Source organism: Barbatula barbatula (assembly GCF_947034865.1).
Source record: "Barbatula barbatula genome assembly, chromosome: 16".
Classification (NCBI taxonomy): Eukaryota; Metazoa; Chordata; class Actinopteri; order Cypriniformes; family Nemacheilidae; genus Barbatula; species Barbatula barbatula.
The window spans coordinates 20863394-20876808 of NC_136779.1; the positions used below are offsets into that span (position 1 = coordinate 20863394).

Genomic DNA, 13415 nt, shown 5'->3' on the forward strand with positions numbered 1-13415 from the left:
ACCCATCAAACAAGACCTCTGCGCTAGAAAGGAAAGCATCGTTATTGTACTCTCCGTCAGTGAATGGCTTTCCGTGTTTCGCAGAAGCATTATTTGTCAATCTAGTAAAAACACGAAGACTGCCGGTTTGTTTCTCATAACTGGAGACAGCGCATCAGAATCAGAATCAGAATCAGAATCAAAATCAGAATCAGAATCAGAATCAGAATCAGAATCAGAATCAGAATCAGAATCAGAATCAGAATCAGAATCAGAATCAGAATCAGAATCAGAACAAGCTTTATTGCCAGGTGTGCTTACACACGAGGAATTTGTCTTGGTTACAGAAGCTTCCAGTACACAAGTAAGGTTACAAGACAAGTAACAATCAACAAAGGCAACGAAAGTACAGAATAAAAATAAAAATAAAAAAATACATCTGATGTACTCTGCCTTATCTGCCTCATCTTTGAATGATTTTTCGTGTTTTGTTTCAAAATGCCGCTGGATGGACGGCAAACAACATTTTCTAAACACAAAGTGCATATGGCACGATCTTTTTGAAAAACAAAAACAAATTCATCTCTCCAAGAGGGCTGAAATGACCGAACGTCAGTTTTTGCCTTCTTTTGCATAGTAGCCATTTGTGAACCTCGTCTGAAGTTCAGCACCACGGTGAGCGCAACCTACACAATCGATGACCTCTAAAGCAGCGACAACTTTATGTAAAAGATTAAAAAGATTGTTTAAATTGAGTACGATTACAGATTAACAGCCAATTTGTCATGCGAATACGACCAGACGTTAAATATTTTTTTAAACTTCACAGACACTAGTTTTGTATTAAATGCATAATTTATCTAAATGTGCTTGGCATGCCATTGATTTTCTCTCGGCGTGCCAATAGTGGCACATGTGCCCTAGGTTGCTTACCCCTGATCTAAAGCATCTTTCTGATCACACACCTCTGAACAGTGGTGTATAATTCCATCTAAAAGGAGTTACAATTATTGGACAGTTAAACATTTGATTTGTTATAATTCACTGCATCTATTATAATCTTTCATAATTCACATAATTCATGATTATATAGACACAGGACCCTGGAGTTCCAGCCTCTGGCTCCAGAACCACTCTATATGTGATCGCTCCTGCAGAGTCATGTACTATGGTCTCCATAAGTAATCTCATATTTTTTTATTTTAAAGGTTATGAAATTAGCATATTAACTGTTAGAGCTTATTGAAGTCACACAATTTTGCTTTGTTCACTTTTGAAATCTAATTTTATTTATTTTACTTCTTATTTTTTGTCTAGTGATGAGAAAAGGTTAACGTATTCAGATGTTAAGAAATATTCAAATATTTTAAAAAACTAAAAATATCCTTTCCAGCTAAACACCTAAATGTTTCGTCTTTTTTCCTTAACAGACTGCTCCTTCTGGGGCATCACTGCAAGCTCGGGCTGCAGTTCCGCATCCTCGTTTGTGGTCTGGGACCTTAGCACCAGAGGATCACAGGTGGATTGCTGGCAGGCTTTTTAGAATCGGGTCCAAAGGAAAACCAGAGCTCTGTGACAACCTTCAGCTCTGGTATTCCCCACCACAGCCAGCACTTACGTACAATCAGGCTACAGCTCCAGACAGGTTTTTTTCCCATGCTCTTTTGCTGTGGATGCCTTATAAGCTGTGGAGGTTCAAGGTGCTCTGTCCCAATCCTGCCTGTGGACAGCATCAGCTTACAGGAGGCGGTCTGCACAAGAGGGCACGGCAGGTTCTGGACATCGATAGGATGTACAACATGGTCACAGAAACCCTCATCTGTACCAAGTGCAAAGGTTCACATGTCCTGGAGTCAGACTGTCCTGCAACAGCTGGATCTGGGACATCGCTCTGAGTTTCGGGTCATCCTCACGCAGAAGTAAGTTAACTTTTCTTCCACTGTCAGTATTTGCAAATACTTGACGGATTTAACATTAATGTATGTGTGGATTTTTGCTTTTCCTTAGATATGCCTGTGATCTGAGAGTCATTAGACTCCTTCGTGAGCGTGGCCTAGGCAACAGTCCCACACGGTTCATCAATCAGCTGCGTGAGAACCACAGAGAGAAGTGGCTCCAGCATCTGGCCCGGTATACCACCCAATGTATTGACTTTGTCAACCACCCTGGAGTGTTGCCAATAAAATTCCAGGAGCCCCCAAAGCCTACAGTGGTTCCAAGCTGGAAGTGGCTCCTCACCGTTTACAGCAGAGACATCCTGACAAGGCTGGATGAAATCCAGTTTTTAAAGATGGATTCAACTAATAAAGTCAGTGGTGGATTTTTGTTTATGTATGCTGTTGTATGTTCAGCGATTTCAAAACTGTTTGATGTTTCTACATTTTAAAAATGCTCCCAATTATGTCTATTGCAGATTGACAAAAAGCTCCCAGGGACAGCCAGAGGAACAGGACTGTGCCTCACCTCTGTTGGCAACGAGTTTGGCCAGGTGCTCATCAGTGTGTTAACAGCCCAGGAAGGAGCAGGACTGGACAAGATGGTAGACGGTCTTGTGAAACGCTACCAGCAGGCTGGTGTGGATCCACCTGCCGTGTTGTACGTAGACTACGGGTGCTGTACTGAGGTGGGTGATACCAAGCTGAAAGCAAGGTTCGGTGATGGCCGGATCTTCTGATAAGGCTGGACATCTGGCATTTTATGCGCAGGATCGCCTTGGGATGTACGACCGACGAACATCAGCTTTATCTTTATGTCACGACTGTCAGCATGCATCTTTGCATCTATATTATATTTAATTCTCACTTGAATGTAATTCCTGTTTATTTATTGTTTTTAGTCCAGGTGAGCTCATTGGAGTCCAGTATTTGTTCCGTCAGACTGGTCAGGCACTTCAGGAAATGAACCCAGACTCTGAGCAGACAGCAGAGCTCCTTGATGACCTCAATGTGGACGACCAGGAGGAAGAGGAGGGCTCCCGTGACATCAACGAGGATCACACGATAAGAGATCTGGACGTTGTTCTGTCACCACTTTCCACACTGACACTGGGTTATGCCACCTCTGTCCTGGGCTCCTCAACACCTTTATTGGTCCCTGACACCTGTGTTCTGGCACATAGCCTCCCACAGTCTGCGTCCCCTGTACTCTCTGAGCCTTCTGATTAACCTGTCTACTTGGAAGATGCAGGGCGGGAAGGCGAAGAAGAGATGGTATGTTCCACTCCTGTTTTTTTATTAAACAAAAATGCTAAAAAGAACGATTTATTAAAAAACAATGAATTAATGGTCAACCTCTGCTTCTGTGCTGTGAACCCAGAGTTTCCACCTATTTTACTTAAAAGTTACTCATTTGGTAAGTCATTAGTAAGCTAAATGCATCAAACTTATTATTGAATGTAACAATTATTGTTTTTTTTCAATAGGCTGTTGACTACCAAAATGTGCCTGGTTTTCAACATGTGGACAGGCTGGCAGAATATTTGGTGGACCTCCGGGGTCACACGGTTCTCAGCCTGACCAACCGGGAAGCCAACACCAACATTGGACTTTGGCAGAAAATGGACGACCGAGACAAGCAGAGGGTGGTGTATGCAGCTCGGCACCAGGAGCGACTGCTGAGTGGGCGCTTGAGAACACCAAAGAGGCCCACTCACACCCCTGGAGTAGAGAGCACAGCCAGATGTGTGCCTGACTGCTGCCGTCTGGTGGAGACCATCTTCATCAGGCTTTGCACAATTCACCCTAGCCCCAAGAAAAAAGGAAAGGGAAGCCTTTCGAGATGGTCTCTGATCCTTCAAGAATATCGAAGGATAAGGCAGTTTGTGCTTGGAAACAGCATGGTAATGGAAGGAACATCCATGCAGCTGGTGGAGGTAAACCAAAACACCCTGATTCAGTGGCACAGCAACAGACAGAAAAAGCAGGAGCTGTCTGTGCTGTTTCAGGGCATTGAGTTGCCTCAGCGCCTTCCTGAAGCTCAGGAGCCTCTTCAGGGTGCTAAACCGCTACAGACTGAGCCACATCGGCCAGTGGAACAGCACAAGTACAAGCTACCCGAGAGCACCGCAGGTCAAGCAAAGCAGAGGCAGACTTCTGTTGGGCGACCACCTCTCAGACCCAAAGCACCAGTTCCAAGCCAACCGTTGGTTACACCATCAGTACCTGGAGCATCACTGCAGATGGTGACCAATGTACTTGTGCCAGCAGCAGGTTTCCAGAGTGTGCCCATGTTCCAGTATGTGCCAATGGTCCAAGCCATGCCGACGGAGCAGGCTATGCCAGTGGTGCTGCCTACAATTGTCCAGGTCACTGCCTCACAGCCTGCTGCACCCGCTGCCAATTCAGGTGCCATACCCAAGAGACCCTACAGAAGAACTGTGAAGGCCAACACATGCAAGAAGTGTGGCCTATTTAAAACAATTGAAACTGGTCATAGCCATTATAGGGGCAGGGCGTACTGCCCACAGACTGAGACTGTTTCAAAAGAGGTATGGTTGGAGGAAATGAGAAGAACCACCTTCAAATAATGTGCAACTAAAATGTGTATAGTTTTATGTATATAGTGTTGTTAGATCAAGTTGTTCATTGTTAATAGTAGTTTGTAGTTATTTTGTTTTTATGCTGAAAATGCTTTTTACACTTACTTGTTTTTAAATATATTCTGTATAATTGTGGTTGTTTGTCTTTCATTTATTGTTTAATATTCTATTTACCTTACTTGATTTACCTTTTTATATACAGTACTTTTAACGTGTTATTAAACTTATTGAGCATTTTGAATTAATATTCATTGTTGTTCTGTTGACATGTCACAAAAATCTTTCTTCCCCGTTCCGCATGATGCAATTTTCGTCAACAGAAGGGTCCGCGGTCGTCCGCATATTTTTGATTCCAAACTAAATAAAATAAATCTAAAATGAGTCATAATTACTACCCTTCTAATTCTTTACTTTCTAAATTCAATTGGACATAACTTCACAATGCACATTCTGCAAATCTAATCTTGAAACAATTTCACATGTATTGGCTGAGTGTGATTTTACAAAGTATTTTTGGAAAGAAATTTCTTGACTTATTCTTTCGGCTTACAACTAACTTTTTATTTTTGATGTAGTTGATATATGGTTTTTGTTCTGGGAGACAGTGTCAAAGGAAATGGATGAGATGTTAAAACTCTTAACTCTTTGTGGATTTGTTCACCTTCATAAATGTAAAGTTACAGATCTTTTACCAAATATTATAATTTTATTCTGATTAAAAATGCTCTATGATTCTCTATCTTCTTCGCTTAACAGGAAAGCTATGAAAACTGCACTTCTATTGAAAAAAATTGTGGTCTCCTTATGAGAATTCTTACAGAATTCTTTGTTGTTTTTGGTATGCGACTCTTTTATTCAGCCAATATATTGATGTTTTTGTTTAATATTATTTAGTTAGATATATTATTTCATTTTTGTATATATGTTATTTCTTTGTTCAATAAACCTGCATAAAATAAAACCAACACGCTGAACCTAAGAACAGTAAACTTAGAAGCATATCCTTCTCCATACTGTTTGGTTGTTGTTTTGCTGTTTGCTCGGATTGTTTGCGCTGGCGAAAACACTTTCTCAGATTAATTTAAACTGTATGTGAAATCTAAAAAATTATTAAAAAATAATTATTAGCGACTCAAGGCTGCCCTCTGACGGTCTGGTAGAGCACACGTACTCATTTGTATTGCGCATGTGTGGAACTCAGACGTCCGCGCTTAACGCGTTGTGCGCGAGACTGACGCGGAAGGTCAAGCATGATTTTGAGTGAAGTAAAATAAAGAACAAACTATGATTTATACCTGCAACAGATTCAAATTCAAAGAAATGCAAGAACTTATTCAACATATGAAGTAAATGCCATATTACAGTATTCAATTCAACACACGTAAAAATGTCCAGTAATGTTCTGGTGTTTCCCGTGTACAGAGAAGAAAGATGATGAAACAGCTGTAGTATGTGTTTTAAATGCCAGTTATAGCCACAGATATGACAACGTGATAAAGAAACATGAACACCTAGCTGCTAAATGATTTAAAATCGCCATGGTCCTATAAACTCGTCTCGTACCCGCGGGCGCCCCCTGTCATCAGCACAAAGCAGCTGCACCTGTTCTTCCGCAGCATCCCTTCACACTGTCCTCCGGCATCTTACAGCCGCGTGCACTCGTCACATCGCTCTTTAATCGGGTTTATCATGCTGGGCACCGTATTAAAACAACTGAAAAGCCACCCGGCCGTAAGTATTTAAGGTTTATTACTGGTGATGCTATTGCAGGCTCTCAGAATCCTTTCCACCGGTAGCAGTAGGTCAGACTCGTCGAGGGGTCTATTTTCATATGGATGCTGTGAAGATGGGAATAGGATTGGTCATGGGATTCATGTTAATTGGATTTTCCAGGAATTTATGACAAAATGAGAATATGCTGCATTCTTTCTGTATAAACAATACAGTCTTATGTCAATGCTAGAGTAGGCTAGACGCATAACTCTCATGCATGACTATGTAGGATGTAGTGTAGCCTACCACGGGATTAACAGCCATTTCAAGGACATCGAGGTAAAACCTGTTTTCCGAATGTATATGATACATATTTATTTAGTAGGCTATTCAAAAACTGTGTGGCTATTGATCATACACCATGTTTGATGGATCATGGATTTGATACTGCCTTGCTGGTTTGCAGTTTCAGATTTAAAGTTAATAAATGATATGTAAAGGGATAGTTCACCCCAAAATGACAATTCTGTCATCATGTGCTCGCCTTCGAGTTGTTCCAAATCTGTATGTCTTTGTTCTGATGAACATAAAGAAATGTATTTGGAAGAATGCTTATAACCAAATTGATCTCGCTCCCCATTGACTCCCATAGTAGGTCATCAAAAGTACCCCAGAACTGTTTGCTATCCTACATTCCTCAAATTGTCTTCTTCTATGATCAACTGAACAAAAGACATGAGAAAGTAATTTTATCCTGCAATGGGAGTCAATTGGGGAGATGTGTTTGGTTATAAGCATTCTTCATAAACCTTTTCTGTGTTCATCAAAACAAAGACATTTATACAGATTTGGAACAACTCAAACGTGAGTAAAAGATGACAGAATGTTTATTTTTGGGTGAGCTATCCCTGTAACCCCTCTAATTATTATTCAAATTTGTTTCCTTTCATAGTTGATTCCTTTGTTTGTGTTCATTGGTGGGGGAGCGAGCATGTCTATGCTTTACCTGTGCCGTCTCGCTCTAAAGAATCCTGAATGCACGTAAGTAATTTCATTTCCTTTAACACCTCATCACACACAGTCTTAGTTCACTCAAAATGAAAATTCTGTCATTATTTACTCACCCATATTTTTTTGTTCTGTTTAACACAAATGGAGATAGTTTGAAGAATTTAGGAACACAAACAGGTCTGGGGCACCTTTGACTACCATTCCATTTTTCCTACTATGGCAGTCAAGGATGTCACAGAATTGAAAATGACTAACCTTCTTCCAAATATCTTTATCTGTGTTCATCAGAACAAAGTCAAGTATACAGGTTGGAAATGACATGAGAGTAAGAAAATGATGACAGATCCATCACTTTAGGTTCAATAATGCTTTAAGAGTGTATGGAGTGTTGACACACAAATCTGTCACAGATGGGATCGCAAGAACAACCCAGAGCCTTGGAACAAACTGGGGCCAAATGACCAGTATAAGGTAAAAGCGAAGATATTTTTCTTTATCCTATTTCACAGTCCACTGTATGTTAACGATACTTACTAAGGTAGACTAAGACATATCAAATAAATGAATGTCGCTTTAATAAACGCCTTAAAATGGAAAATGGTCTGATTAACCTCATTTTCACTTCCCACAGCTCTTCGCTGTCAACATGGACTACTCTAAACTTAAGAAGGACCGACCTGACTTTTAAACAGAGCCTCTGTTCAAAAATGTGTTTTCTGTCCTAAAAGGTTTATTCTGAAACATCTGAATCTCCATTTAAAGATGGAAGTGCTCCTTTAAAAACACATACAGCTACAAAGATATACAAATATTGTTCATAGTTATAGAAACATTATTTTTAACACTATTTACACACCTCAAAGAAAATGCCCTCTTAACTTGTGTTCATGAATGTCTGTACAAATTTTCCTGTCGTCTGAATAAAGAAAACCGACAGCAAAAATAAGAGTCAAGAGTTGCGTGTGACTTGTGCACTTTGAGGTTTATGCCAGCTGAGTGAGGACTAGGAAAGAAAAGTTTAGTTCAAGACTTGGATTTAAGGTTAGATTTTGAGGAAGGGTAAGTGTGAGACACTTAGTTCTAATGGTTAATCTATCCATCTGAAATAAAATATACAACATGAAAAGAAGTATAGGAAATTCCAGTGTTCGATAATAAAACCCCCTAAAGTTTACGATAGTGATTGTGTTAGATGCACCATTTATTAATAATTAACTAATTAATGCAGTTTTGTGAGATGCATGATCTTGAAGAGAAAATAACTGTGTAGGCTATTAGATTACACTTCTAGTTGTCTTTGAAATTTTGGTAATTCGAGTGTAATAAGCCACACAATGTTACTGTAAGGTTATGTAGAAATAATAAACACGATGACATATTTTATAAAAACGGCGTGCTTTACTTATACTCTTTATTTCAAATTTTGACACAGTTAAAAAACTGTAATGTGAAATGTAACTGCTTGGTCTTCAGTGGTACACCAGATGGCGCCATTTGCTTAAACTGCTTTCATGCGCACTGCTTTTTTTCTTGTGGATAAACACAAAAGGTAAAACACATGATAAAGAATTTAAATGTATTTTAATCTTAGGCTTCTTAGAATTCCTTTATGTGAGCAGAGCTATAACGATTCATAAACTACTAGAATTTACACCAGTAATAACTTTTGAATTTGGGAGATGTATCCACCCCAACAGGTGCCCGTATGCAGTACAATACCAACATCATATCAGTCAGGACGCCATTCATTTAAAATAGCTGCAAAGCACACTACAAAACATAGTTGGCACATTAAAATGACCAATTGAGGGGTCAGGTCATCCTCAATGGTGGACGTCATCATTTTCTTAATTTATTATTATTAAAAATGTACCCTTCTGACCTTTCTTAAAAAGTAATAATAAATATGGAAGTATGAGGGAAAACGTTTGATTCTATTTTCCTGCGTCGGGCAGGTGACTATGGGGTGCCGTTTGTAAAGCGGCTCCCTCTGAAAATAACAGCAACATTTTGTCACATTTAGCTTCAAACAATGTTTAAAAAACTGGTATGAATTTTTGAGGGTCACTTTTTAGCACATTTAGAACAATATTTGTCAACTTAGAGATATTTTAAATAGTTAAATCTAAACATTAAATGTTACACCTAAATGTTAAATCTAAATCTAAATGTTAAATTTAAATATAAATCTAAATATTAAATCTAAATGTTAAATCTAAATCTAAATCTAAATGTTAAATCTAAATATTAAATCTTAATCTAAATCTAAATGTTAAATCTAAATGTTAAATCTAAATCTAAATCTAAATGTTAAATCTAAATGTTAAATCTAAATCTAAATCTAAATGTTAAATCTAAATGTTAAATCTAAATCTAAATCTAAATGTTAAATCTAAATGTTAAATCTAAATCTAAATCTAAATGTTAAATCTAAATGTTAAATCTAAATGTTTCGGGTGAAACTAAATATTTAGCTAATATGCAAATTCAAAATGCCGGTAACCGGAAATACCAAAATAAAAGCTCGAGGAGGTCAGTGTGTGTTTATAGTGTCAAATAATGAATAAAAAAAACATCTCATCCGGGGAAATGGACTCTTGGACATGGATTATCGTGATAATAACTACCTAAATAATAAACACGTTTGGAGAAACTGTATTTGAAGAGTACTTTGAGTTTTTAGTGTCACTTTTATGAAGGGGGCGAGACTTATGACCTGTAGCCACTATAGCCAGCCACGAGGGGCTCACTTTGACTGATCTGTCATGTTCGCTTGCATGAAGGCCAGCAAGAGCCTGTCCCCGCCCGCCCCTGACCAGGTCGCGCTGCGAAAATGTCCAACGAATCGGCGTTAGCCGAGAACATCGGCAGAGCCGTCCTGGCGGCTGTTGAAAAAGTTTGAATAGCCGCCAGGACGGCTCTGCCGATGTTCTCGGCTAACGCCGATTCGTTGGACATTTTCACAGCGCGACCATGGCCAACATTACCGTACCTGGTCAGGGGCGGGCGGGGACAGGCTCTTGCTGGCCTTCATGCAAGCGAACATGACAGATCAGTCAAAGTGAGCCCCCTCGTGGCTGGCTATAGTGGCTACAGGTCATAAGTCTCGCCCCCTTCATAAAAGTGACACTAAAAACTCAAAGTACTCTTCAAATACAGTTTCTCCAAACGTGTTTATTATTTAGGTAGTTATTATCACGATAATCCATGTCCAAGAGTCCATTTGACACTATAAACACACACTGACCTCCTCGAGCTTTTATTTTGGTATTTCCGGTTACCGGCATTTTGATTTTGCATATTAGCTAAATATTTAGTTTCACCCGAAACATTTAGATTTAACATTTAGATTTAGATTTAGATTTAACATTTAGATTTAACATTTAGATTTAGATTTAGATTTAACATTTAGATTTAACATTTAGATTTAGATTAAGATTTAATATTTAGATTTAACATTTAGATTTAGATTTAGATTTAACATTTAGATTTAACATTTAGATTTAGATTTAGATTTAACATTTAGATTTAACATTTAGATTTAGATTAAGATTTAATATTTAGATTTAACATTTAGATTTAGATTAAGATTTAATATTTAGATTTAACATTTAGATTTAGATTTAGATTTAACATTTAGATTTAGATTTAACATTTAGGTGTAACATTTAATGTTTAGATTTAACTATTTAAAATATCTCTAAGTTGACAAATATTGTTCTAAATGTGCTAAAAAGTGACCCTCAAAAATTCATACCAGTTTTTTAAACATTGTTTGAAGCTAAATGTGACAAAATGTTGCTGTTATTTTCAGAGGGAGCCGCTTTACAAACGGCACCCCATAGGTGACACTGTTGGCTGTCAGGACATATTTTTCCCTCTTTGCCGTGTTTTTCAAGTTCATCTATCGGGCCAAAGAACTGAACAAACAATGTTTACAATAGAAAGTTGTATTTGCTTCCGAATGGTACGGTGTATGATTACACGCGTCTGTAACATGGGAAAGATTGTTTGAAAGGGTCTTGCGGTGTTACTTACTCTATAGAGTTTCTCTCCATTGTTCAAAGTATAAAGAGAACACAAAAGAGCCCCCAAACATTCTTCTCTTTGAGATGAGTGATGTCTTACTGTAAGCTTTCCTGTTAAACGCTGCTAACCTGACAAAATGGTATAGACTTAATCCCAGCCATAAAAACATACACCGGGCTCAGAACAGATCTGTTACCCAAGTCTCTTTAACTTTGGAAGGTCGGGAGGTTTCTGAATAGTTTAAATATGTTGTAAGTTAATGACAGAAAAGATTTTTCAATTTTCTGGCAAGCTGACCTGGCGTAAATTTTCCCACACTTGATTTCTCCAGTTGTTTGGATAAAGGACTCATTTTCATCAGTGGTTAAGCCCTTAAGACTTCATTACGCCTCAGATTTGGCACGGAGCTCCTATGGGGAGCAAGTCAATGGGGCAACAACACAAATATGAAACTAATGCTGGCCAGGGAAGACGTGAAGTGATTAAAGGGTGTAGAGGTTAAGATGAGTTATACCGTAAAGAAAAAGTTATACCGCAATTACTACGGTAAAGTTCTGGCAACCACAGCTGTCAGTTCTTTACCGTAAAGCCTGCGGTTTCTTTTTTACAGTGTAGGTTTCAGTTCACAGAGCATGAAATTTCAAATATTTGCTCTGAGTTGTGAACAGTTTCGAGTCAACTTTGTTGAACGCATTAAAACTACAACAGTGTAATCGTGCAGTTTGTCATGTAAGGTGTTAATAGACCGCCTGGACTCCCAAACATCCTAACAACAACTTCCCACCTACAGACTGAGTGCGCTGTCAGGCGTCCAGCTGTCCCCGGGGCGGTGTCCTGCTAAGCTCAGGTGATCTCAGGAGGTCCCTTTTGACTAGAACGGGGGTTTTATTCAGGTTCTGTTAATAAATATATTTGTAATGACTTTACACAGAGACTTGTTAAAAGGGGTTTATCGCATTATCATAGAGAATGGCTTCGCAATCTTAAAAAGTCATCATACAAACATAACAACGAGAAGTCTTCACCACGAGGTTTGGTCTGAAACCATGTCCAGCGTTTCTTTTTATAGTGCCCCAGATATACAGAGGGGCTATGTCTATAGACCCCTTATTTGGACTTACAAAAGACACACTCTGTCATGGTTCTTGAATTCACTGTTTCCTTCGAGTCTCGTGGCTTTGTTGTTTAAATGTCTGTGGGTGTGTGTGTGTGTAGCGCGTGACCGAGGCGTCATCACATCATCATCATCATCATCATCCTCATCAACCTGCTTTGTGACTGTGATTGGTTAATCTGACCATTATATTAAATCCTAGTTTTCTCTTGCATCTCTGCTTCCTCATAATTATTATCATGACACACTCATCAAAACTTTGCTAGACTTCGCTTTCCTCCCTAAGTAAAAAAGATTTGCTGAATGCGAAACATTTTGTAACCGCAATGGAGATAACATCTCGCAGATCCGTTGACACTTGCGTCTCTACAGAACTTAAACATACATATAGCGTGCATAGAGGCTTACCAATGGCCTGCAGTACGAAGCATAACACACCCAACCAAACTTCTCATTCGTCGTTTAAGAAGACTCTCATACGGGCTAAAGTTTCACAGTCAGGGGCTTTTATATATTGCAAGAGCGATGCTTAATATTAATCATATGGACAACCAGTGCTGATTCTTCCTTCAGCGACAAAGAATAAACCTTGGCCGTGGCTTCGTCTAAGTTAGAACAAATGTCACTAGTTATTAACATTCCCCTTACAAACATCATTAACTTCTTATTGATCCTTTGTGTAACTTTAGAAATCATGAAGCACAAGCATTAATTATTTTTCATGATGTGGGGACTGTGTAAGAAACTTCATTATCATATTGTTTTTGGTTACAGAATTGCCACAGAACTAAGATACTGTACCTTTAAATAATATGGTTCATCTTGTCCGGCCTCCAGGCAGTTGGGTGTATGCGATGTTCTTTTTAAAATAATCCAGCTGGTTATGGGACTGAACTGGAGAATGAAATACATAAATCACACAGGCTGTCATTTTAGTTTTTCATGTCTAGAGGTGTCTGTGACGGATGTACGATGTTTGCACGCTGTCCACAGTTCTCTTTCTTTCAGAAGTGTAAATCGGTGATATATCGT

General features: G+C 38.8%; 1 protein-coding gene across 1 annotated transcript; it reads left to right on the forward strand.

Annotated features, from left to right (window-relative positions):
- Window positions 1-6087: 6087 nt before the first annotated feature.
- ndufa4b (NDUFA4 mitochondrial complex associated b) lies at window positions 6088-8623 on the forward strand. Its single transcript, XM_079476650.1, has 4 exons — window positions 6088-6247; window positions 7182-7270; window positions 7651-7711; window positions 7872-8623. The coding sequence occupies exons 1-4, from the start codon at window positions 6206-6208 to the stop codon at window positions 7926-7928; spliced, it is 249 nt and encodes an 82-aa protein (XP_079332776.1). The 5' UTR covers window positions 6088-6205; the 3' UTR covers window positions 7929-8623.
- The last annotated feature ends 4792 nt before the right edge of the window (window positions 8624-13415 follow it).